Source organism: Sceloporus undulatus, chromosome 4 (assembly GCF_019175285.1).
Source record: "Sceloporus undulatus isolate JIND9_A2432 ecotype Alabama chromosome 4, SceUnd_v1.1, whole genome shotgun sequence".
NCBI classification, from domain to species: Eukaryota; Metazoa; Chordata; class Lepidosauria; order Squamata; family Phrynosomatidae; genus Sceloporus; species Sceloporus undulatus.
In genome coordinates this window covers 190,220,371-190,247,090 of record NC_056525.1, presented here as the reverse complement: position 1 = coordinate 190,247,090, position 26,720 = coordinate 190,220,371, and the positions used below count along the sequence as shown (strand labels likewise).

The window sequence follows — 26,720 nt, the reverse complement described above, 5'->3', positions numbered from 1 at the left end:
AAGAAGGGTTATGGTTCACTTCCATGAGACTCACGCAATATCTGTAACATTTCTGACAGGAAATAATGCGCTTTGATCTTTGGCCGCACACTTTCCCTTTCCCTCAGTGCCACATTGACTACATTTCCCAAGATGCCTCAAAAGGAATTTTAAAAATGACGTCACGCAGTTGCCGTTTCATTCGTTATGTAAGGAGAAAGGGAGGCTCGAGGAGAAGCGACTGCGCATGCGCAGATAAAGCGCTGACCGCCTCAGCTTCTCTGGGGAAGCAGCCTTCTTCCTCTGCTATGACGGCTCCTCCCTGCGCGTTTTGCGCATGCGCAGCCTCTGCCCTCAACAGGCCTCAGAAAAAGAGAGGGGGAAAAGACGGAAGCGGAGAGTCCGCGCATGCGCCTCCTGCTCCCTCCTCACACACACCAGACCGGGATGGGGGGCAAAGCGGGTCCGTCGTGGCGCCGGAAGGGAGCCGAGCCGTCCTGCGGATCCCCACTCCCACCTCGTCAGGTCAGTGCTAATTAAGGCTGTCCACTTCCCCTCAGCCTCTTGGTTTCCTTCCCAAAGGAGCTCCATTGCAGGCAATGGGGGGTGGGCGTCCGCTGAGGGGCGTTCTGGACTGCGCATGCGCACGAGGCGGAAGGGGTGTGTGCCACGCGCGCCCTCTAGCGCCAAGGGGCGGAATTGAGCAGCCCTCCACCTTGGCTGATATTTCAGCTCTTGTCTCTCTCTTTCTCTCTCTCTCAGCAGAGCTCTACTCTCCCAGCCTCTAAACCAAAAAACTTTAGTCCTCCAGATATTATTCAATTTATTTACACTCATCCCTCCATAGTTGCAGCTTTGTTTATTCACGGATTTGATTAATACGTTCTCTCTAGGAATATCCAGGTCCTCCTCCGGCACAACTCTATGGTCAACTTTAACTAAAAGTTGCATTGAAAGAAAAGACCTAGAGATTCCTAGAGAGAATATTTTTGCTCCTCCAGGGCAGTTCTGTGGCCAGTGTCTGTCGGATGTTGACCATAGAGTTGCGCTGGAGGACCTAGAGATTCCTAGAGAGGTGTCCTCTCAGCTAAAAACATGGTGTTTTTGTTATTTGCAGTTTTCCATATTCACGGGGGCCTTGTGTCCTTAACCCTAGCGAATATGGAGGGACAAGTGTATTTATTTAGGGTATTATACCCCGCTCTTCAGCCCTAAAGGCTCTCAGAGCAGCTTACAGATAGTTATTAGGACGATTGCCTGCCCTCAAAGTTACAATCTCAAAAGACATGACACAAATGGAGAAGGGAGTGGCGGTGGGGAGGGGGATAAAGTCCAGTGGTTCTTCTCTCCCTCCGAGGCCTGGACCAAGGCAGATGGACTGGAGAGAGGGCTCTTCTTCTTCAGGCTAGCCCTGATGGAGCTGGGCCTGCCTGTTCACTCTTTCCCAGGCCAAATGATGTCAGATGGGCTCTTCTTCAGAGGGCTCTTCTTCTTCTTCATTGTTGGATTTCAGCTCCCAGAATTCCAGACTGTTAGCAATAGCAAATACTTTTCTATACAGTAGTCTCTAAGCCAGGGGTAGGCAACCTTTTGAGCCGGGGGCCAGGTTGCTGTCCCTCAGACAGCTGGGGGGCCGAAGCCAGGGGGTGGAGCTAGATGCCAGGGGTGGAGCTTCCACCCTCCAGGGGTGGGGTCACATGCCGGGGTGGAGCTTCCACCCTCTGGGGGCGGAGCCACACACCAGGGGCGGAGCTTCAACCGAAGCACCATCATCATCATCACTACTATCATTGTTACAGCAGACCTTTCAGCAATAAATGCACCAAAAATACACAGAAATGCACTTTGGAAAGTCACACGCCTCCTCCTCCTCTTTCTCATTGAGAGGGGATTTTGCACATAGAACACAGGACAAGTGAAAATAATAATAATAATAATAATAATAATAATAATAAGAGTTACAAGCATGGAAACTACTAAAATGCAACTCAAAATTAAAGGCAGCCAGCATGCACTGTCTCAACCCAAAAGCCACAAGGTGCTGAGAGGGGATTTTGCTTCAGCTAACCCCTCCCCCAATGAACCAACCTCTCGCTGTGGCTGCAGCCCTGGCTCCCTTTCTCCCTGGCTCTGCACTCCTTCTGCCTCGGCCTCCTTTCCCTGCTCTTAGGGAGGCGGAGGAGGAGGGAGGAGGGCAAGGTGGAGCCTGCTGCAGGCCCACTGCAGCCCCTGGAGCCCTGTTGGAGTGCTCCAGGGGCTGCACCGGGCCTCCTAGATGGGCACCACCATTTTGTTTTTCAAAATGGCGGCGAAATCTCGCGTGACCTTTGCCATCCTGAGGTCACACGAGATTTCGGCCGCCATTTTGAAAAACAAAATGGCGCCTGGAACGGCGCGAAAACGGGGGCGATCAGCGGCAGGACTGCGCAGGGGCCGGTGGAAAGGCCTCGACGGGCTGGATCCGGCCCGTGGGCTGTAGGTTGCTGACCCCTGCTCTAAGCAGTTGACGACATGTAAGCCAGTTGCCCCCGTCAAGCTGGGTATGCATTTTAGCCACCTACGAAAGGATGCAAGGCTGAGTGGACCCTGGAGGCCTGCCTGGGATCGAACTCACAACCTTGTGGCTGTGAATGGCTGCAGTACTGGCATTTAACTACTGCACCACCAGGGCTCCTATGTGCTCCTCTTGACTTGGTCAAGCTGGCTGGGGGCTTTAGGGAGCTGGCGCCCAACACATCTGAACGACCAGAGTTTGGAAACCACTGTTCTCAATGGTGGCCCTTGGGAGTGTGGTTGTGGTGGTGGTGGTGGGTAAAACATTGTGTGCATATGTGTGTGTGTGTTGTTCATCTTCCGACTTAGGGCATCCCTGAGGCCAACCTATCGCAAGGCTTTCTTGGCATGTTTCTTCAGAAGGGGGTTTGCCATGGACCTCCTCAGAAAGTATGACTTATCCAAGGTCACCTGGGGGTTTACATAGCCAAGCGCAGATTCAAATACTGGTCTCCAGATTCATAGTCCAACACTCAAACCACTGTGCTATACTGGCTAAGGTAAAATATGCAGTGATAATAAACAACTTACCAGTTTGCTTCCATTTCATGCTACCCCAAACATGCTACCTCTTCACAGGCTGTTCAATATGCCTAATAGTAGACTAAGGGATGCAGTGGCTCAGCGGTTAAGATGCTAACTCTGACAGTTGCAACGTCAGCAGTTTGAGGCCCAGTTTCCGCATGATAGGGTGAGCTCCCGTCACTAGTCCCAGCTTCTGCAAACATAGCAGTTGGAAAGCATGCAAATGGAAGTAGATAAACAGGTATCACTCTGGTGGGAAGGTAAACAACTTTTAGATTGTACGCCTGCGGGCAGGGAACCATCTTATTAAAATAATAATAATTGTAAACCGCTCTGAGAGCTTTTAGGGCTGAAAGGCGGGGTATAAATACCATTAATAAATAATAATAAATAGTGTTCTGTGCAATCATGCTGGCCACATGATCACAGAGTTGTCATTGACAGTGCTGGCTCTTTGTCTTAGTAATGGAGATGAGCACCATCCCCATGGTCAGACACAACTTGACAACCTTGTCAGTGGGGAATACCTTTACTTTTACTTTTTTAATAGTAGGTTAAATTGAGGCTATTATGCTTTGGCCACATCATGAGAAGGCATGACTCATTAGAAAAGACAAAGAGGCTGTAATATCTCAATCTTATCAAAGTTATTATAAGTACAGATTAGTGCTCCATATAGTAAGACTGAGATGACTTTGGCTTCGAAAACTTGTATGGCAGCAGGTATATATTGCCTCTTCTGGTATAGAAAAAGCTCCCCAGAGCTATCATATTTCTATATGCACATTTGTATTTTAGCTGATGTTATTTAGGTGTACCGGAATATTTGTAAGTTTGTTTTTACTGGTTAGTACTAATATATTTCTGAGATATTTAGGTTGAAGACTGTAAATAAAATAGATTGATTGATTGATTGACAAAGATGCTGGGGAAGGTAGAAGGTAATAGAAAGAGAGGAACACCACACGCCAAATGGATGGACTCAATCAGAGAGACCACAGGCCTGAGCCTGCAGGACCTGAGCAGGGAGACAGAGGATAGAGGGGCTTGGAGACTTCTCATTCACAGGGTCGCCATGAGTCAAGATCAACTTGAACGCAGCTAACAACAAAAAGCAACAAGGACTGTCTCTAATGAGGGGAAGAGGTCTTAAAGTGATAGTGCCATGTGCCATTTGCTCATAGAGCAACCCATGTGTCTTGACTGCTGGATTAGATTTATTTATTACTGTAGTTCTGAAATTTTATGACAAGCGGCATGATTTGAATCTTTCTGAATCCTATTACAGTACATTCTATCCCATGCCCATAACTGTATAAATATGCTTAAACTAATTGAAGCTATATATATTTTCTTCTTCCAGCCTAATTTATTCCTTGAGGAATCTGTGATTTATATTTGGAGTGATAGCATTATTTAAATGTAGTCTGCAGTTGTATTTTTTTAGATTATGTTACAGTTTTATAAATTCAAATATATATGTATAATATCCAGCATGACATAGTGGTTTGAGCATCGGACTACGACTCTGGAGACTAGGGTTTGATTCCTGCTTGGCCATGAAACCCATTGAGTGACCCTGAGCAAGTAACACTGTCTCAGCCTCAGGGGAAGGCAATGGCAAACCTCCTCTGAACAAATCTTTCCAAGAAAACCCCATGATAGGTTTGCCTTAGAGTTGCCATACGTCAGAAATGACTTGAAGGCACACGACACACACAACTTTTCTTAGGATGTGTTATTAATGTTGGTGTTGCAACTTCTCTATATATGCTTTATACCTACGCTTTAATTTCACTCTGAAGAAGTGAGTTTATACCCACCAAAGCTCATGCTAAATTAGAAACCAGAATGCTGCCACACTCTCATTTGCTCCCTCTCCCATTCTCCTTTTTATGCTACAAGAGACTAACATGGCTACTTATTTAAAAACTGGACAAGATGTTCTGATTCAACATGTCACTTAACATCTTTTAAAAGTCACCTGTAGTTTTAAACAATGCAGGCTGCAGCCTTGTGGATGCAATTATGTGATAATAAAGCCCCTGTCAGAGTATGTTCATCCCACCCATCCAGTTTTGCCTTCTTACTACTTGCAGTGAATACTAATGTAAAAGAAAAGGCTTTAACTTGTAGACATGACAATTTGTGGCTATTAGCAGAATGTGAAAGATTAATTAATTCATGATCTTAAACAAAGTTCAGATCTCTGCACATCTGGGCAAACACTGCAAAAGACATTTGAACTGGAATCACACACAAAGTACGAGTGGCAAGTTATGTGACAGGAAACGTTGTGAAATGCATTGTTTCTAATTGCATAAGTCAGTGCTGGGATCTTCCCTGTGTTTTGCATTTACAGGTGCTAAAAACCACCCAAACAAATGGAAAATTTTTAAACATCATCTGATAAATCATCATGACCGATAGGTCTGTTTGCCAGCATCTGCTGTTCTCATGAAATGTCATGGGCAATCACTGTTCTTCATCTGTCGTGTGTGTGTGTGTATGTGTGTGTGTAGGTGTAGGTGTATGTTTGAATATTTATTTGTGCACAAATACATATGTTATGGATAGCTACATCTAGGCCTATAATTTCATGTCTATAATTTCATTGTGATCTGAAAAGCCATTACAGGATGCTCATTTTTCTTCCTTGTCTTTCACAAAGTATTTGGAGCTGAAAACCAGTGGGACTTCTTAAGACCAAGTGTTTTAGATTTGAAACATGAAGTTTGATCCTGGGTATGTTCCCTGTGAAGCAAACCCCACTGTGTTCAGGTTTACATGAGAGAAATGTCTTCTGCATTTCTGAAATACAAGGCAATGTTTATAGAAGGATCTGTTCAGTGTAGATGTCTGAATAGGCTTTCCTAAGTGGTTGGTTCTTGGCCCAAAGTTCTTATAATACAAGATTTTTATTGGCTTTCTCAAATTTTATTTTATTTTTAAAATTTAAAACAATTGTTGTGGCCTCAGATGTCATTGAAACAGTGGTGCTAGATGAGGGAAAGTTTAACCCTTTTGCTTAATACTGCTTTCTCAGTCCAAGCTATTATTAGGTCTGGAGAGAAAAAGATTGGGTCTTAGTACCTACCCGTACATTACTTCCAGTTTGCCACACACACACACACTCTCTCTTTGTTTTTGACACTTCACTGGAAGGCCTTTATTAGCAACAGAGACAATGATTCACATGGGAATTGGGAATTGTCTTCATAATTGTTAGGCTTTGATGCTGGTTTTTTAAATGAAAACTTGTTCTACCAGTGTGCAACTTATTCTCAATACACTTTTGAGTTATAAGAACAGAGTGTACTTCACATAGCTGCAGGTCACATGGAAGGCAATGCTGGCTCAGGGAGGAGTTTTCAGTGAGGTTTATAGCTTTGCTTTGTAATATTGCATGAAACAAATAAACTGTTTACATGCAGGAAATTAACAGAGGTTCGCTTTAAAATGCATTACTTTTTTTACATTCAAGGACAGAATTTTCTTCACCCCAGAACCGAGGGTACACTGTAGAAATAATGCAGTTTGACACCATTTTAAGAGCTGTAGCCCCATCCTTGGAATCCTGGAACTTGTAGTTTTACTAGATCTGTAGCTTTCACTGCCAAAGTGTGCTGGTGCCTCAGAAGACTTCAAATCCCAGGATTCCATAGGATGGAGCCATGGTGGTAAAGTGGTGTCAAACTACAGTATTTCTACAGTGTAGCTGCACCCTGACATAAAGAAGAAAGTTGTTGTAGGGCATCAAGCAGCTGGTAAGTTACTTTTTTGGCTTGGTTGTTGTTGTTGTGTGCTTTCAAGTTGTTTCCAACTTATGACAACCCTAAGGCAAACCTATAATAGGGGTTTCTTGGCAAAATTTGTTCAGAGGAGGTTTGCCATTGCCTTCCCCTGAGGCAGAGAGCATGTAACTTGCCCAGGGTCACCCGGGGGGTTTCATAGCCGAGTGGGGAATTGAACCCTGGTCTCCAGAGTCATAATCAACATTCAAACCACTACACCATGCCTGTAACCATTGGGAAAAATAGTTTTTAACATCAAAAACATTAACATTAATATAAAGGGTGGTCATAATTGAATAACTCTCATCTCAAGTCTTCTTTGGTAATACAAATACCTATGTCAGAGGTCTGAAGAATGTAAAATTGGTAAAAATGCTGGTGTGGGTTGCAATGTGTGCAGTGCAAGGAGTTACAGCCTATTTTACCATAGTTACATATCCCCCTTCTTCATGAAAGCTTTTGTGAAATAGTCAGCAGTTGAGTAAGCTTTGTGGATTAAACTGCCTGGCTAGGATTTAATTGAATTAATTTAATGAACAGATGGCTTTAAGATGCTTTCTCAAATGTATCAAGCTATTGATATCTTCAACAAAGGGTAGGAAATACATGTTGATGCTCTTTTCCACATTTAGAGTCTTTTTTTAAAAAGGCAGCTTTCGTTCCATGTGCTGGTTGTAGGCTGTGAACCTCAGTATTACAACCTGCTAACAGATCCAAGATTGAATATGTTGTCCAGCAAAGTATTTCTTTGGTTATGATGCTGCTTGCCTCTCACAAGAGTGCATGATCATTTTGTGCCCTTGCATAATTGTTGTTGTCAATGTGTTGCAAACAGAAGATGGTGCTTGCATTCAAACTTGCGGCAGGCAACAACATGAGTAGGCTGATGTGTCTGTCTTCTCACACCCAGAAAGTGGGGAATCAAATAGCTTGTGTAACTGTATCTGATTCCCTAAGGAAATTGCACAAAGCTGTTTTTAAAAACCAATTTTGCATACTTAAATTGTATTGCATAATTGCAATACATTATAGGTTTCCAAACCTGCAGCTGAATATGTGTGCAAGCAGTAGTGGCAAATTATTATTTGTTTGCAAAACAAAGTTCAGTGTACATAGTCTGGTACTTGAAAGCATCTGCTTACACAGTGCAGTACTTTGTAATGACACCATATCTTTCTCTTCTTGCAGGCATGATGGACAGGTAACAAGATCTTGTGTTGCTGTGCTGCCAGAGAGTAAGAATGACAGAGTGCTTTCTGCCTCCAACCAGCAGCCCTAGTGAGCACCGCAGGGTGGAACATGGCGGGAGCCTTGCACGGACCCCAAGCTCTGAAGAGATCAGCCCAACCAAATTCCCCGGCTTATATCGAACCGGTGAACCTTCACCCCCTCATGACAGCCTTCATGAACCTCCAGACATAGTGTCTGATGATGAGAAAGAGCATGGGAAGAAAAAAGGAAAATTTAAGAAGAAGGAGAAAAGAAGTAGGTATCTTTTTTCATCTGTGTGACAGAAGTGTGCTTTTATTATTTACTGTCTGTGTTTCATGACCCTGTGTATGTATGTGAAAAAAATGTTCTTTATGTTTATATTACGATTTAACTGTCAAATATTTCTTTGAAGGTTTGCTATGAAAAATCTGTAAGGGTTTTTTGTGTGTGTGTTTAGTATGGGATGCCTCACTTTTTTCATCATTCAGTTTCAGATTGTTTGTAAAAATCATAGTTTTCATAATATCTGCTTTCTAAGATGTTAAAAGAACTTATGAGCCTTTTTAAAAAACAAAAATAAAAAGTAGTAACACTTGAGTTTTACTTCTGGCTTCTTAAATTCTGAAAGGAATTTTTCCAAGCTTTGGTTGGAAGGAAGTTGATGATAGATCTCAAACTATGACTGTATGAAGGACAGGAACAGTGTCTGGCTCAACAGAGAAATTAAAAGATTTAATTTAAAAGTATATGGCATAAAACAAAAAATGACAAAACTACTATCATTTTCTTTTTCATCCAGGCATATTTCTAAAAGGCTGTTCCACAGTAATACATTCCTGTGCTATACATTTAACTATTTCGTTCCATATTTGTAGTCCATATAGAGCTGTTAGCCTCCCTTCAGCGACCTGTCAACCATGCTTGGACATCCCATCAAAATTATAGAGAGTTCACCACCAAATTGAGATATCTGATCAGTAAACATTGCATGTAAAGTCTCTTCTTTGCCTTCCTCTCCTTTATCTTAATATAGGTGTTGCAATTAAGAAAGGATGTGGGTGGTTACATTTTAATAAATGAGTTTCTTGATCTTGCCTACAGGATAGGCAGGGTTAGTTGCAGAACAGATATAACTTAGTAGAAACCTGTGCATATGTTTCAGAGGCAGTGTAATTGTATTGCAACTATGCAATACACTTTAATTTATTTTGCAACAAAAGCAGTTGTTTTGACTGTGGAATTGAAATAATGTATGCAATTTATATAACCCCAAATGCATATACTGTAAGTATTATATGATTATACGTGAGGATGATACATAAATCCATGGATGCTCAAGTTCCACTAAATACAGTGGCGCCTCCGCATACGTGGTCTTTTTATAGGCGGCTTTGAGCATAGGCGCTCAAAGTCGCCGGCGCGCGCGGGGCGGAAGGGGCGGCACATCCCATTCAATTGAATGGGCACGCGCACCCGTTGTGCCTTGTGCGCCGCCGCACACGAGCCCCATTGGAAACAATGGGGCTCGAACATAGGCGGATTTTTTTATACGCGGAGGGATCCGGAACGGATCCTTCGCGTATAATAAGGTTCCACTGTACAATGAATAATAAAATGATGCCCCTTACATAAAACGGCAAAATCAAGGTTTGCTTTTTAGAATTTATATATATTTTGAATATTTACAACCCATGGATGCTTGGATCTGTGGGTAAGGAGGCTTGACTGTATAAGGACATCTGGTTTAGACTTTTTTTTTTAACTGAGCAATTAAATGATTTTTGAATCCAGTCTTTCGTTACAGTAGCAAAGCTCTGAATGGATCAAGATTGGAAGTGAATCCTTTGTTTTCTAGCTTGGTTTTTAAAAGAATGTTTGGGAGGATGTTGATTTGAGACTGCAGCATTGTATTAGGCTAATCCTAGGAATATACACCTCCTTGACAGCTGAGCTACAATCTAGATAACTTCCTTTCTAAAGATAAGTTGATCTTTGTAATTCATACCAGTCATCGCTCTACAACATGAATTCTGTGTTAATTTTGATATGTCATATTCCTTCATAGTGAAATACAGTGGGGCCTCAGCATACGTGGCCTTTTTATAAGCGGCTTTGAGCGTACGCGCTCAAGCCGCTGGGCGCGCGCGTGGGACAGAAGGGGCGGCGTGTCCCATTCAGTTGAATGGGTGTGCGCGCCCGTTGCACCGCGCGCACCTCTGCGTCGCCGTGCACGAGCCCCATTGTTTACAATGGGGCTCGAGCATAGGCGGAAATCGCCATACGCGGCAGGATCCGGAATGGATCCCCCGCGTATGGCGAGGTTCCACTGTATGTATGGAAAACACTTAGGCTGTCATTCCACACATGTTATTACAAAATAAGCCCATTTAACAGTGATGAGGCTTTATTCAGGTCAACCATGCCAAGGATTACATTGCAGGCTGGAATGAATATAAAGTGCATGATGCTGTTATTATCTATATTCTTGGCTAGGGGTGGCAACCAAGTAATTCTGCTTGTGAATTAGTCCTGAAAAGTGTGTATCAGTGCAAGAGCAAATTGGAAGGGAAAAGTACAAGGGTTTGGTCAAGGAAAATACATCAGAATCTGCCATAGGTCTTGAACTTCCTTAATTAAGCAAAAGGTAATATGTATTATATTAATAAGAACTATAATACTTCTGAGCCTTACATGTCTTTTTCTAGACAGAGTCAACACTTGATAGTTTCCTCTTGTTTTTCTCAACAGCGGAAGGTTACGCAGCTTTCCAGGAAGACAGCTCTGGAGATGAAGCTGAAAGTCCGTCCAAGTTAAAGCGCTCCAAGGGGATTCATGTTTTCAAGAAACCAAGTTTCTCCAAAAAGAAGGAAAAAGATTTTAAAATCAAAGAAAAACCAAAAGATGAAAAGCATAAAGAGGACAAGCACAAGGAGGAAAAGCATAAAGAGAAGAAATCAAAAGACTTAACAGCAGCAGATGTTGTCAAACAGTGGAAAGAGAAGAAGAAAAAGAAGAAACCAACTCAGGAGACAGATGTCCCACCAGTGGATATTCCCAGCTATCGACCTGTGTTTGGAATCCCTTTGGCAGATGCTGCCGAAAGGACCATGTTGTATGATGGCATACGTTTGCCTGCAGTTTTTCGGGAATGTATTGATTATGTAGAGAAATATGGCATGAAATGTGAAGGCATCTACAGAGTTTCAGGTATAGTGCTTCACCTTAGGGTAGATTTCCTTTGCTTTACCTTCAGACCTTTTTAAAAATGACATTGTTTTCCATTTTCACTACTTCTAAAACTCTACCATTTTTTCTAATTCAGTAAGCCTCTGTAGTTTCCCAAAATCAAATGTGATTAGCTCTACTCATAGTTTCTTCTAAATTTGAGACTGGAAGGATCTGTTTAAGAGATTAATTTAGCAAGCCCAGTATCCTTCATTTGATATTGGAGAGTCCTTTAAGAGATCAATTAAAACTGTGATTTCCAAGAGCAGTACTTTGTTTTCCAAGCAGCTTCCTCAGTTATCTGACACCTTCCTGACTAGAGCAGCATATATCATAGTTCAATCTTTGTGACAGAATACTGACACATATACATTCCTCAAACACTTTATCTGTGAAAGTTTGCTATCATTGATAAGAGACTGTATATCTTTGTAACTGAGATGTGCTCAAGTGCTCTCCCCCATCCAACTCTTTCATTTTGATTTTCCTCCAAGAGAAGTGTATATGAAGAAGCCCTCATTAGACTGTTTCTTGAAGGACAGAGGAAATGTTGAGCAGCATTTGAGAGTTTTAGCTTGGATTTGAAGAAAACCCTGGTAGTAATTCCAAGATAATTAGCAGTCACAGTAGTTGTGTAACCTCGACCAACTGAAAGAAACAATGATTTGAGTCACTTATTTAATTATTCAGCTGTATTCTTAATTATGAAGGCCACCTGTGCAGTACATCATGCCAGCAATCTAAATGCAATGAACAAGCTATGTTGATAAGAAGTAAATGCAAATTCAGGCAACAGTGAAGGTAGTAAATTTTTTAAAGTAAATCATAGGAAGTAAATACTGTAAAGAGAGCTTGTATGTGAATATCACTTGTATGTGACACACAAATGTGAAAGCAGTTTCCACACTTCTCTGGCACTGGGTGTCATAGACCTCTGCAGAAGTACAGTAATTCATTTACCCTTCAAGGACTTTGTGGTATTTGAGACTCCTAATCCTTTATCCTTTATTATGCCGATCTGTGCTACTACATGAGCAAGGGAATATGATATTATACTTAGCCTTGAAAGATAACCAATGTAAGCATAAGGAGGTGACCAGGCAATAGTCATACAGACAAGTGAGCCATTATGATTCGACCAGCTTTGTAAATAATCTCATGAAATTTAGCAGGCTGTGTTTTTTTCAGCCTGGAAAGAGACTAGAAGTCTTTGCTTCCATACTAGATGCAGCAGAGGGGAAACCACTTTTTCTCTTAACAGGCTAAAATATATTTGCCTTTTACCAAGTAAACTGATGGAGGCAGGGTAGAGTGTTTCCCTCCTCCAGTGAGCAGCCCATGAGAGCCCTCCCTTCCTTTATGGTTAGCTATCTCAAAGAAATAGTAGATACCATGCAAACCTGAAGCATTGAATCAGTGTCCTTCTAAAAGGAATATTTAGGCGGGTTACACATCGCCATTAAAGTACGGAGTCAGTCCGTACTAGGGTTAGGAAGGTGCGGTGCTTCCGCACCCCCCTAACCCTAGTATGGACTGAGTCCGTACAAAATGGTGGCTCCCCTTCCACATGGGGGATCCAAGACGACGTCAGAACTGCACCGCCTCTATACGGGGCAGCGCGGACGTGACATCGTTGGTCCGCACCAGGGCGCTTAGTGCACCCTTTCTGCGGACCAGGAAGGAGCTCCGTTTCGGAGCTCCTTCCTGGTTTATGGCACCGCTTTGTGTCGCTGGGCGCAGCCTTCAGACGGCTGCGCCCAGCGAAGCAAGGGAGAAAGGGGCCAAGCGGCCCCTTTCTCCTTCTCCCTGCCGCCGCGGGGGGATCTTTGGGGCTTTGCCGCTTCCCCACAGCCTGAAAAGCGGCGGATCAGGGCCTCAGCGGCTGCCATTCTAGCAACTGAGGCCCCGATACACCAGGGAAAGGGGCGGGTACAGCCCGCCCCAAATGGGTGGTCTGTAACCCGCCTTAGTTAGTAAACTGAAGGGATAGTGAAATAGCTACATCAAAAAGGTGCCATCCAGACTATTCCACTTCATCCTGTCTCCCAGAAATTCTTCTTGCTGTACCATAAATTCAAATCAGCCACCTGCTTCCTTCTTTGCATGCTATTACATTGTTGTTCTCCTCTTTTGTGTCAACTCTGATTCAGGCAACCTTATCATATGATTTTCTTGGCAAGATTTATTCAGAGGAGGGTTGCTGTTTCATTTCTCTAAGACTGAGAGGGTATGACTTGCCTGTGGTCAGCCAATGGTTTCCCATGACTGAGCAAAGATTTGAACCTGGTCTCCTGGAGTCTTAGTCCATTACTCAAATCTCTACACCATGGTGTCTCTTTCTTTCCACTACACACATTTTCATTCTTGCTTCTTCTCACATCTGTGATCCCTATCCCTAACTAACAAAGTGCTCCAGTTTTTTGCTACATTAAATCTCAGTGTTTTCCTGAGGACTGGAGGAACTTCTGTTAAATATTAAAAATAAATATTTTACCTACCTAGGAATATTTCCCGTTGAACTTAGTGATACTTACTACTTAGTAAAGAATATAGTACTGCTCAGTAAGACTTCAGTAGTTTCTCACTTTTCTTAGAATCTTTAAGAGAGCGTCACTTACTCAGAGCCTCTGTGAATACAGTGGGCTACATACATAATAAGAAATTTTAATAATTTACTTAAACTATCACAGACATATTGTAAACTTGGTTGCTTTTTTTATTCTCAGAGGTTTTTTTAACAAAACCATTCTGAACATTTTTGAAGGAATTAAATCCAAGGTGGATGAACTAAAAGCAGCATATGACCGAGAAGAATCCCCCAACCTGGAGGAGTATGAGCCCAACACTGTTGCCAGCTTGTTGAAACAATACCTGCGTGAACTGCCTGAGAACTTGCTTACCAAAGAGCTGATGCCTCGCTTTGAAGATGCCTGTGGCAAGAGTTTGGAGGCTGAGAAACTGCAGGAGTGTCAGCGTCTCCTGAAAGAGCTGCCAGAGTGCAACTTTCTCCTGATCTCCTGGCTGATTGTGCATATGGACCATGTAATTGCAAAGGAGCTGGAAACAAAAATGAATATCCAGAACATTTCCATCGTACTCAGTCCAACTGTTCAGGTACAGTACATGTGCCTGCCAGCACGTATTTTAGTAGTTGGGATGCATGTTTAGTTATTTTTGTTAGCCTGTTTGCTATGAATGGCTTGCAACAAAACATAACTCTGGAGAACTAAAGTGTACACTCTGGTGCATAAAGGCGATTGCATATCCTGCTGTCTTTGATAGTTCGGTAATAGAGTTGAACCAAAGAATAGCCTTCAGCTACATGTGCATTGAAAAGCAATGAAAAAATAGGCTAGAATGCTAAATGCACTTATTAGAAATTACTGCCATTTCAACATGATAGGACATACTCCATTTTGATGTCCACTACTGCACCCCTTGTAACTAGTCTCCTTTTTTCTCAAAACGCAAGTGATCAGAAAGCCAGCTTAAGGGAAATGCTATTTTAGGCCTAAATCAGGCAATGAAATAACTTGATGCGTGGTCAGTCATACCCACTGGATGCTTCTGAGGGTACAGATGGCCATTTTTAGGCTGAACTGTTTTTTCAGCATAGGCGGACTGCACCTTCACAGGGGGACCCAATGAGTTGCATCTGGCAGTTACCACTCCTGACATACAGGAAGGTGGCACAATCTAAGTACACATTTTAAAGCCAGGTTTACAACCACAACGAAGACAGTTTATTTCTTCTTTCTGTATTTTGGAAAGGTTTTGGAATCCTGGGGTTTGTAGTTTTGTGAGGCACTAAAGCTCTCTGGCTCAGAATTCTAAGTACCCCTTTCTAACCTACATATCTCAGGTTTCCATAGGCTGGAACCCTGGTAGTTAAAATGGAGTCATAGTGCTATAATTCTGTAGTGAAAGAGCCCCACATACAAGATACTATGAGCTGGAAAACAGAGTTGTTGATTATTTCTTTTTTAAAAAAACTGGCCCCTGGTGTCTGGTTCTTCTGTCACACTTTGTTGTTATGTGCCATCAAGTTGTTTCTGACTTATGGTGGACTTAAGGCAGAGCTATTGCAGGGTTTTCTTGACAAGATTGGTTTAGAGGGGGTTTGCCTTTGCCTTCCCCTGAGGCTGAGTATGATTTTCCCAAAGTCATCCAGTGGGTTTCCATGGGATTCGAGCCCTGTTCTTCAGAGTCATTGTTTACCACTCAAACTGTTAGACCACACTGGTTCAACCATACTATCCAAACATGTCTCTTAAATTGGGAATATTGGAGACTTTTTGAAAAATGATGATGAGGTGTTTTCAGACAAACTGATTAAAAACAAAGAAAGCATTTTAAAGAAACTAACAATCGCTGGTGGTAAAAATCCTATCTACTGACCGTCTATTGAAATCATTGGCACATAAGCATATAATATTCTTACATTAAATCAAGGGTGGGAATTGTGTAGCCTGCAAGTGATGCTGAACCTCAAGTCCCATCAGTACTAGCCAGCACAACCAGTGGTGAGGATGCAGTCTAACATCTTCTGGAAGACCACATTTCACCACTTAACTCACCTGCACCAGATCATTGCCAGTATTCAGTTGTAGAGGTCTTGGCCTTATTCTTTGATGGGCAAATTTGATACTACTAATTTTGGTTTAATTTTATTCTTGGATGTTGTCAAACTAGTTGGTTGAGTGTTGTACAAAATCTTCAAGATGATATAACTGTTTTGTGTAATAAGCATAAGTAAAATTCCATCATAAATCATTTGATAGTATAAAAAGTACTCTTGATTTAAATATATTCTGTCATGTGTTCAAATTAAATTATTTCCAGTTCAGAATAGTATAAGCCATGTTACCTTTTCAAAGTTGCATTAAGTATGTGATCTAGTGGCAATGAGGCTTTCTGAGCAAGAGGTTTAGGTAATGTTTTTTATGCCTTAATAGAACCAGCATAAGTGATTTTGTTGTGTATGTAGTGTTAAGATAAAGAGTTTAATTATAGCCAGGGCTTTCTTGACTGGAGAACTTTTCCGGATTTTAATGTGAAAGCTAGTTATCAAAACAAGTCAGATGTCAAGCCTATAAACTGGTAGCTTAGTTCAACAGATTTCCTCTCATTGTTCAGACTCATGACAAGTGATGGAAGATATTTTTAATTTGCTGAAACACTGTATTATAGGACAGGTTAAAAATAATAATCATGATATTTTGCTGCTTAAAGGGCTACCTAAAAGGCTACGTAAAGAGGATCACATTAACTTAAAGTTTTAGTTCAGCTGGAATATTGGGAACTATAAAATTCAATATTTTCCTTTAAAGCAAAAATTTGGTTTCTGAAACTTCTGATGCACAATAAACTCTGACTTAGCATAAGGGTGGGCACTCACACAAGTTAGGGGAATCTTATGGGATAACTTTGCCCTGTTCCATGCCATGAATGTATGTGGGGGACAGAAGCATCCAGGAGATTTGACTGGCCATTTCAGGGCTGCTGTTCTAGACAAAGGAAGGACTTTTTTCAAAACAGGAAGCGACTTTCTATCACTTGTTTGCTGTTGTTTTGTTTTGTTTTTGTGGGGTGGACCTGCATTGGACTAAAAAAGCCCTCCACAGCTCCTCCCTCAGAAAGTGGTTGCCACATCCCCTGTAGACTTCTGGGGTATGGTTAGCCATTTTTAGGCCCTTCCATTTTGCAGTGGAGGGGCAGAGTCAGAGGAGGTCCAGAAGATCTTGGGAGTGCAAAACAATCCTCATATGGATGTATCTGATGGCACTTTGCCAGTTCCTTATTTAACAAGTTATGACCAAGCTTACGCTCCTCCCTCCCACTTCCCCTAGTGAAGTTGGGGTGATGTGTTTTGGAAGCCTTTGCTTCTGATTTTGCTTAACCAGAGAATATCATGTTGTCTGAATATAGCAGCCTGTGGCTACTCTTCACTATGATTAGTTGCAATCTATATTTTAAATTAACTATAGTTAAAATTAATCACAATTTGATAAATTCAGATGGCCTTCATACTGGAAGGAGAGGGGGGAAATGAATGTATGCAGCCTCAAAGGAGGTTGGCTCACCTGAGTCTCACTAAACCATAGTTAAGCATGACATTCTCACTGAGTCATTGGGACTGCAAGTTACCCAATTAACCCTCTTGTCTGAGACACTTTCTCGGCACTTCACAGCTGTGGAAATATATTTACATTGAAAGTTATTAATACAACCAATTTGTAGCTGATTTCCTGAGGTATTTTCCATACATGAGTAGCAATAGCAAGTACATTTCTATACCGCTTATCAGTGCACTTAAGCACTCTGTAAGCGGTTTACAATGTGTAAGCTAATTCCCCCAACAAGCTGGGTACTCATTTTAGCGACCTTGGAAGGATGCCATGCTGAGTTGACCCTGGAACCCTATCTGGGAGCTAACTCAGAACCTTATGGCTGTGAATGGCTGCAAACTACTGCACCACCAGGGCTTCTGGTAACATGATAATACTAACAAGTTCAAATAATGGAGAAATATATGTGTATCTTTTATTTAGCATGTATAGTATAGATGTTAACATAGTTTTTGAACATTCTTTCCTAAAGTGCTGTTGTGATTCTCTTCCCAGATCAGCAACCGTGTCTTGTACATGTTTTTCACTCATGTCCAAGAATTTTTTGGAAATGTGGTTTTAAAGCCAGTAACAAAACCACTTCGCTGGTCCAACATGGCTACAATGCCAGCATTGCCTGAAACCCCAGAAAGCATCAAAGAAGAAATTAGAAGACAGGTTGGTCATTTTCTAAATTGGTTAAATGCATTCATAATTGCAGCAATTGTGTGTCTTCCAGTTTTCTTTTCAGATATTGCAGCATTTATTATAAGAAGCAATAGATTTATACTAGGCATTTTAAAGACAATTTGGATTTCAGAGAATTAAGGCTCTAAAATTCATTTATGCTTCAAAAAACATGGAAAGTTTTGAGTTAAGGTTAAACTTAGCTTTACTTATAATCCAGATGCCCTGCAGCAGCATTTTACCTTGATCCTTCAATTCTAACTGTATTTCTGTACAGCTTTGGAGCAATACTTAAATTTTATAAGGAATAGATTTTAGGTTTAATGGAAAATGGGAGACACCTTCACTAAAGAGCTGTTCCTGCAACATCTGTTATAAAATAGGTGGTGGAGAAAGACTTTGAGGCCTGAGTACTGGACAAGCCAAAATAAAAAATAGGAATGATGGGGCTCAGGTTCCAAAGAAATTGTGGTCTCCTTGTGCTTTGAGGACCCCTTAAAAAAAGCAACTTTAGAGTCACACAGTCTTATCGCATGAAGAAAGAAAGCTGAAATGCAGCTGGAGAGAAACAGTTTTCTGCTTGCCTCTCCACATGCTGTCATAGCACTTCCATTCTCTTTCCAAAGGAGATGGTATTTAAAAGCATGCCTTTTGCCAAAGGATTTTTCCTACATGACAAAAGACGCATTTTTATGACCATCTCCCTTCAAAAGAGAACAGAAGTGCTTTGATGGGATGTGGAGAGGAATGAGAAAAGCTGCTTCTCCTGCTCCGTTTCAGCATGCTTTCCTCTTGCAATGAGGCTCACAGTTTAAAGAAAATCTGTTTTAATTAAAATAAAGCCAAAACAGAAGTTACGTTGTTTGAATAAAAATGAAAGGTCTTGAAAACCTTGAATGGAAGGTGCGGGTTAGAAAAATGACTTGAATGGTTGCATTTTTGAAGGAAATTAATCTGAATTGATTGAACACCTATAAATCCATCCTTGAATAAATTACAGCGGACCCTTGTTACCTGCTGGGATTTGGTTCCAGGATCCCCCATGGATAACGAAATCCATGGATGCTCAAGTCCCATGAAATATTATAGCATAGCAAAATGGTGCCCCTTACATAGAATGGAAAATCAAGGTTTGTTATCTGGAATGTATACTTTTTTTTAATATTTTCAAACTGTGGATGCTTGAATCTGTGGATAAAAAACCCGTGGATAAGGAGGGACTCTATTCTACATTTCCTCTTGCTGTTTCATCTGTTTCTAAATGTCTACCACCTGCATTAATCAGAGAAGATATCTTCAAGATTTCCTCATACAAAGTGTTTGTTTCTTAGTGTTAGATCTGTTATGGAATTTTGAAGTAGGAGAAGGATCAAAAGTTTATGGCCTTTAAAACTACCGTGGAAAATTATTTTGGTGCAGTTTTAATACTCTGTTTTTTTCCATATGATATAAATATCTTGTTGAAGTTGGTGTGCTCCATGGAATAGTGAGAGGGGTGGTTTTTAGCCAAGAAGATGAATGAAACGGCTAAATATGGTATGTTTGTTTTACCAGGAGTTCCTTTTGAATTGTTTGCACCGAGACCTACAGGTGGGGATCAAAGATTTATCCAAAGAGGAGAGATTATGGGAAGTGCAACGAATTTTGACTGCACTCAAAAGGAAACTAAGGGAAGCTAAAAGACAAGTAAGTCTCTATGTTTTCTTTCGTTGTCCAGTCAGATGGGAAGAAAAGTTGCTTTTTTTCCTTTGCCTGAGATACTAGAAGAACGACTTACGTAGCTGTACCCAAAATGTCATGCTGTTCCTGGATACCCAGCAATCCCTTTCTGTTTGCAGAGCTTATCCCTACATCTAGTGCAGGGATAGGGGTATTTGGGGTTTTTCTGGATCAAATTACTCCTCCTATGTTTATGAGAGAGCTGTCTTCACCAAGACACTGCAGCACAGATGTTCATGCTTCACCTTGTATCAGACAGCAGAAATGAAAATCAGTGAAGTGGCATAGCCAGTTGCTGCATGTTAACAAGAGTTGAATTGAGAGCCATTGTAACAGTGGAGAGTGTTGGACTGGGATTTGGAGGTCTAGGTCCAAGCCTCTGCTGAGTCTTGAAACTCCATGGATGACCTTGGTTGGGTACTCTGTCTCAGACTGACCTAATTTATAGTGTTGTTATGAGATTACATTGAGAAGGGAGTTTGCGTTCAGCACCCTGAAAAAGTGAAAAGTGGTATATACAAATACATATAAACAATGCATTCCACAACCTGAGTTAAACTGTCTGTGATGATCACATCCTTGTTGGATACCCTTGTGCTCTGCCCCATTTAATTACTGGCATATTATTTATTTTGGATTGCAAATCCTAGAATTCATCAAGCATCATGACTTGGTTGTTGCTTTCTTGAAGCTGTATTCCCAAAAAACATTTTTCCCCAAGATCTGAATAGTATAGTAAAGTGGACTCCTGATAATTTACTCCTCATGCTTGCTTAGTTTCTGTTGAGAGGGCAGTGGAATGTTCTAGATGTCTCTTTGTTCTATGAGAAAGCTTTAGGTTTCAGTTTCATTGTATGGTGTTTGACCTCATATCATGGTTACCTTTTAAACTTCTCTTGTATTTATATTTACAGTGGTGCCTCGGGTTACGAAAATAATTCGTTCCGCGGCCGCTTTCGTAACCCGAAAAGCCTTTGTAAGCCGAATTGCCATAGGCGCTAATGGGGAAAAGCCGCAATTCCGTGCGAAAAAGCCGAAAAAAGCACCAAAAGTTTTTTCGTAACCCGAAAAAACATTCGTAACCCGGAACAATAATTCCCTATGGGATTTTTTCGTATCCCGAAAATTTCGTAACCTGGGTATTTCGTATCCCGAGGTACCACTGTACATTGGTTTTACCAGACGTTGCTTTTGTGTTCTTAATCTATGTATGTTCAGATATGTGGAAGTGTCACTTATATCAGCTTATTCAATTTGCTAGTGAGAACCAAAAGTTGTGTTCCCCAAAACTCCAAAACAGGGTCACTGGTTTGGCCACCACCTCTTCCAGAGATGAATCTGATTGATTAATCTGATCAACTAATGCTATTTGAGGAAGTTTGAAATAACTTCAAATCTTTCTTGGTATGTTTGCAGGCACAAAAACTGTGTGAAGTGCTATTCTTTTTAGTTTAACTATATTATTCTGCATGGCAGCGGCCATTAATCAATAACTTTTTTCAATACAGGAGTGCGAAACAAAGATTGCACGAGAGATTGCCAGCCTTTCAAAGGAAGATGTTTCCAAAGAGGAAATGAATGAGAATGAAGAAGTTATTAATATTCTTCTCGCTCAGGTAACTGCTGTTATTAATCATATTTCCATTTAATTCTTGATAAACAGGTATTCACATCTGAAAGAGAACTCCTGGACTGCTACAGATTGTTTTAAATCTTAATGTATAGCTGCAGCTGAATAAAGTTCCTTGGATTATCTTAAAGGCAGAGGCAGGATGGTTAGAAAGATGTGAAGCTTGGTCCAGTATCTGTTGTCTTCATTCTATTTCTACTGGCCCTGGATTGAGGCTCTTATATTTTGTTCTAAAAGCAGTTGCAATTCCTTCTTGTTTGCAGTCTTTTCTCAGTGCTTGTCTGTAGAATCCTTACAGTTTGGGAACAAAGAGCAGAATGTACAAAGATGCACCATCTAATACAAAAATACTAAGATTTTGCTATCATGCAAAGACAAGCTGAATGACTTTATGTGCCCTAAGTTTCACTTGAACCCACATTTGCTTACTTGTCGTTTCTCTGGAATTTAGTATGCTTTGCTTTGATTTTTTTTTTTTTAAAAAAAATCAGAATTGGTGGTATTCAAGAAGCTAAGATTCAGGAGGAGAAATATAATTTCATAAAATTTTTGCTGCATTAAATTAGTTTAAATTGGTTAAAACAAGCAGCACAAGGAACTTCCTCATATAGCCAATAAGTACCTCAGTTTAGTGAAGTTCACAATTAATGTTATTTGTACTTCAGGACATTATAGTTCCTCTCCTTCAAATCAACAGCCTATCCCTCTCCTCTCACTCCATCCCGTTTCATCCAGTCTGCATCACAAACTGTTTCTAGTCAAGAAAGAAAGTAAAAGCTCTAGATGAGCAGATTACTTACTGTAGTCTAATATCTCTTATTTGTAGGTAGGACCTGCTCAAATACTCTTTAATTGCCTTTTTCAGGAGAATGAGATTTTGACAGAACAAGAAGAGCTGATAGCAATGGAACAGTTTCTGCGTCGACAAATTGCCTCTGAGAAGGAGGAGATAGATCGCCTCAGAGCTGAAATAGCAGAAATGCAAAGGTAACAAAACCTCTGCCTTGTCCAGCTTTCAGACTTAGAAAACAACACTTTAAAACTAGTAATTCAAATTCTTGTTCCACCAGAGCCCAGGTCAATGTACTTAAAGCCTTGGTCAATGTACGCTGCTTCATCCTAACACAATCTAATTCAGTTTGAATCTACCTAAAATCCAATAATTCTTAGTAATCCCATGAACAGTTGTTCGGGAGCCTATTGTGTTTTTGTAGTTCTAGAAGTTACCATCATTCATGGGTAAACTAAACTAACTTGTTGAAAAGAAACTTCCTTTCTAATATAATACCTTGAAAGTGTACGTACTCAAACAACGCCATATATACTTAAGTACATATAGTTGTGTATTCCATAACATGAAAGTTGGTAACAAGGCCAAGAATGAGGTATGCTAGAAATTTGTTCTTCTATATTTTAGTCGCCAGCATGGTCGAAGTGAAACTGAAGAATATTCTTCTGAGAGTGAGAGTGAGAGTGAAGATGAGGAGGAACTGCAGATAATCTTGGAAGATTTGCAAAGGCAGAATGAAGAACTAGAGGTGAGAATACAATCTTGAATAAACTTTTTCTAGGACGCGAAAGACTAGAATAGGGATGGGGAGCCTGGTGTCCTCTTTATATTTTAGAATGAAACACCCAACCTTCGTCTTATTGGCTGCAGATTGTGTGTGTTTAGCTGGCTTTGACTACTCTCTCTCTCCATGGGACATGACCCAAATCAATGTAAATGTAAAAAAAAATCCTGTATAAACAGTCTTATTTTAAGAGCATCCACACTAGGATATTTTCTAGTAAATATAACAGTTTTAATGGGGGAGTGTTTTTATATTACTGTGTTCAGTTTAGTGTCATTAATTCCCAGTTCCTCCTATGACTTAATTTTTCATTTCTAATTTTTTATTCTCACACAAATGAATTTTGGCTCCCTTCCAAGGGATAGCAACCTTAAGTGATACCTACTAATGATTAATTAGCCCCATAAGCAGCTGTTTGAATGTAGCTGAAATGATCCTTTTTATCCCCTTTGTGTTGGATAAAGATTAAGAACAACCATCTGAACCAAGCGATTCATGAGGAGCGAGAGGCCATCATTGAATTGCGAGTGCAGCTTCGGCTCTTGCAGATGCAGAGAGCCAAATCAGAGCAGCAGGTGCAGGAAGAAGAGGAGCTTGAGAAACGGGGGAGTGTGTCTCAGCCACTGCCGCAGCCGCCAAGAGATGTTGTCCCAGAGACAAAGGCAGCAAAAGAGCAGCCAAAGGCAATCAAGGAGCCTGTGAAGCCATCGCCAAGCAAGGACAGAAAGGAAACACCAATTTAATTGGATTCCTGAGGTATTCAAGATATTACCTGGGTGGAGCCAGGACTGTGCAGCTTACTGTAAATTTGAGGCTTTGTATATTCTGTAAATATTTCTGTCTTTTACAACCTGGAGTCATTTTGTCTCCTTACTTGTGGCTTCTGCCTATCAGGCTCAGGTTACTTAGAAAGACAAAGCAAATTGAAATGAGGCAGAAGGGTATGCAGCACAGCAGTTATATAGCCATGTCAGACACTCTTCAGGTGACCTTTAATGATTTAACAATGTTAGTGACTCACTCTGGAGCAGTTGTGGAAATTCTCTCAGGCATTATCTGCTCAGGGCTGCTTCACACATGGTTTTTCACTGTGTAGATGTGGTGGAAAATGCATTCCCAGCCTTGTACTTAACAACTCATCCGGTAGCCATTGGTAACTCGGAATTCCCACAAGGCAAGTAAATGACCTTGCCAGGGAGGAAGGAAAGGATGGACGGAGCAAGCACTTTGTCCCTTCTCTGCATTGTGCCCATGGTATCTATGCAGGATGGATAGCCTCTTCCTCCAAGCCCAGTGTGGAAGGCAAACAGGCTTGTGAAGAACAGGTCACTGTTTCTTTCCTCTTCCTGTACATGCCATAGAAAGCTTTTTAAAAGATTAGACATTAAAAGGCTAGTATCCTGCATTTTTATGCTGGCAGCATTGAAGGAATGTTCTGTCTCTCTCAAGTCAGCATGGAATGCAGGTTGCTAAGCTCTTTGCCTTTTGTGGGCTACCCTACAAGGCTGTACATATTCATGATGTGCAGACTGTGATAGTGTGCAGATTTTTCAGTGTGCACACAAAGTGGCTGCACTTTCAGCACCAGAATCAGAATGTATGTACCTATGATCTGCCATGGTCATTTTTCCCTTGTATAGGTAAAACATCATATGTGTAGTAGTTAGTGGCTAAGGATTGGGAGCTCCTGATCATACTTATATGGCCTGCATTGGGAATTTCTTGTTCGTTGTTATTTCTGCTTTTATTCACCTTTATTTGTGCCTTTTGGTAACAGAGGAGCTTTATAAAATAGAATTATCATGAGAATTAAATGTAACCTGAACAGGGGGGCAGGATGTTTCTTCAAGTGCAAAATATGTTCTTTCTCATTTGGCATTTTAAAGCTCTGTGAAATGTTATGTAAAACTAAGCTGAAGAGCTTGGTAGGTGTATCCCTATAAATGAAAGCGGTCCACAAGTAGCTGTTGAACTTTGGCAGTGCACTTAATTATAGGAGTGATTAACTGGAGGATGTCAATTAATTGTCAGTGAAATTATAAGCACTGTATAAGTATATAGCAGACAGTTCCTTCATGTGTTTATCTTTTAAAAAAATGTCAATAATCTAAAAAAACCCTATAGGGACACCAAGCCTGGGACATGGTTGGAGATTATCTTTGCTCCACCGAGTTTTTAAGGTGCCACCAGATTTCCAGAGTCCAGTAGCGCTCAGTTTCCCATCCAAACTTGGAGCTAAAGTGATTGGTGGGACATCGTGACCTGTCATTGCAACATGTATTGCTGAGGAACATGGAAGTTCTGGAAGAGCACCTCAGGATAGCTCCAGAAGTTTCACTGTGCTTTGACACATTTGGGATGCCTAAGGTGCAGCAGAGGAAAAGGAATGGTTGGCCAGTTCCACTCACAGTACTTCCTAGGCCTTGTTGAGTGTGGTTGCTGGGACAAGTGGCCACCTGCAAGCCCAGGAGGAAAGTTGTGGCTTGCTATGCTTTCTAAGCAGCAGAGGGACACTACGCTGGAAGCCGTGATGGAAGTGAGGGAGGAGTGTGCCAGAAGGAAACAATGGCGCGCTCTCCCTACGGCGTGTGCCCTGTGCCGCTGCTGCCGTGCCTCCGCAGGCATAAGCCCCATTCATTTGAATGGGGCTTGAGCATCCACGTTTTTTCCTTTACGCAGGGGATCCGGAACAGATCCCCTGCGTAAGGGAAGGGCAGACTGTATTTCCGAATTTCTAAATGATTAAACATAGAGGACCATGATGGACACAATATATCGACCCTGAGCAGGTAATATAGATTTCTGTATACAGAAGTTCAAGCTATTGGGGTAGTCTAAAAAGAAAAAAAAAAAAACTGAGCCAAGGATTCCTGAGCAGGTTTCAGCTTCCTTGTGCTTAGTGTTCCTCTTGTAATTTGTCTTTCCGAGACGGCCATTTTTAAATACTTAAGACTCACTGAAATGGCCGTCTCAGTAATGATGAACAGAATTTCACAGGGTGCTTATAGATTATTTAGTTTCTAGTCTGCATATTTATTTGTTGGTGGGGTTATTTTCTTTGCCTGTTGCACTGTGGGAAATCATTGGCCGTGATTTAATTTTTGTACAAATAATGCTTTGAGAAGCTACAGAGAACAGCCTATTGTTTTGTTTTGAATCTTGAAGAAAATGAATTACGGAGATGGTCAGATGACAGTTTGTATGCATAAAGCATTTTCTTGGCCTGTTACATACATTTTATATATTCTGGCAGTATTTAAACCTTTTTGTTTTAAATTCCCACTAATTTCTATTAAATTGTTCAACATTTATGTAATCAATGTTCATCAAGCAAGTCACTTGCTGTCAGTTAACTTCTGTTTTGTCAAGACCATGTTAATCAAGTAAATAAATTCAACAGCCATCTATAAATGGTTTTATTAATTGCAGAAAACACCAAATATGTTGACATCCACAAATAATTACTTTCTTGAGTCACCTTCTGAGAGCCTTTTCTACCCTAATACTGATGGGTTGATCAAATGGTTAGAGGACAGAGAGGGTTGCCTGGATTTACTCTACCCCATGCAGCAATTTGCCTGACATCTATGACTTGGAGCAGGGGTCTAAACATGTGGTTTTCATATATTTAGTGTAAAGATCTGAAAGACTTGTGGAATTCTATTTAGTTGAATCCACTTATAAAGGTCCTTGCAGTTTGGAACATTAAAACTAC

At 41.1% G+C, this 26,720-nt stretch overlaps 1 protein-coding gene across 1 annotated transcript; it reads left to right on the top strand.

Moving 5' to 3' along the window:
• The first annotated feature begins 329 nt into the window (after positions 1-329).
• Positions 330-26,412, top strand: RALBP1 (ralA binding protein 1). The gene is made up of 10 exons (XM_042463102.1): positions 330-504; positions 8,040-8,336; positions 10,812-11,270; positions 14,053-14,402; positions 17,912-18,073; positions 19,637-19,768; positions 21,310-21,417; positions 22,297-22,418; positions 22,849-22,969; positions 23,470-26,412. The coding sequence occupies exons 2-10, from the start codon at positions 8,093-8,095 to the stop codon at positions 23,746-23,748; spliced, it is 1,977 nt and encodes a 658-aa protein (XP_042319036.1). The 5' UTR covers positions 330-504; positions 8,040-8,092; the 3' UTR covers positions 23,749-26,412.
• The last annotated feature ends 308 nt before the right edge of the window (positions 26,413-26,720 follow it).

Coding starts and splice junctions, on each gene's coding strand:
- RALBP1 (XM_042463102.1), top strand. CDS start 8,093: ATGACAGAGTGCTTTCTGCCTCCAACCAGCAGCCCTAGTGAGCACCGC. Junction 8,337..10,811: donor TAAGAAGAAGGAGAAAAGAA/GTAGGTATCTTT, acceptor TTTTCTCAACAG/CGGAAGGTTACGCAGCTTTC. Junction 18,074..19,636: donor AAGAAGAAATTAGAAGACAG/GTTGGTCATTTT, acceptor TTGTTTTACCAG/GAGTTCCTTTTGAATTGTTT.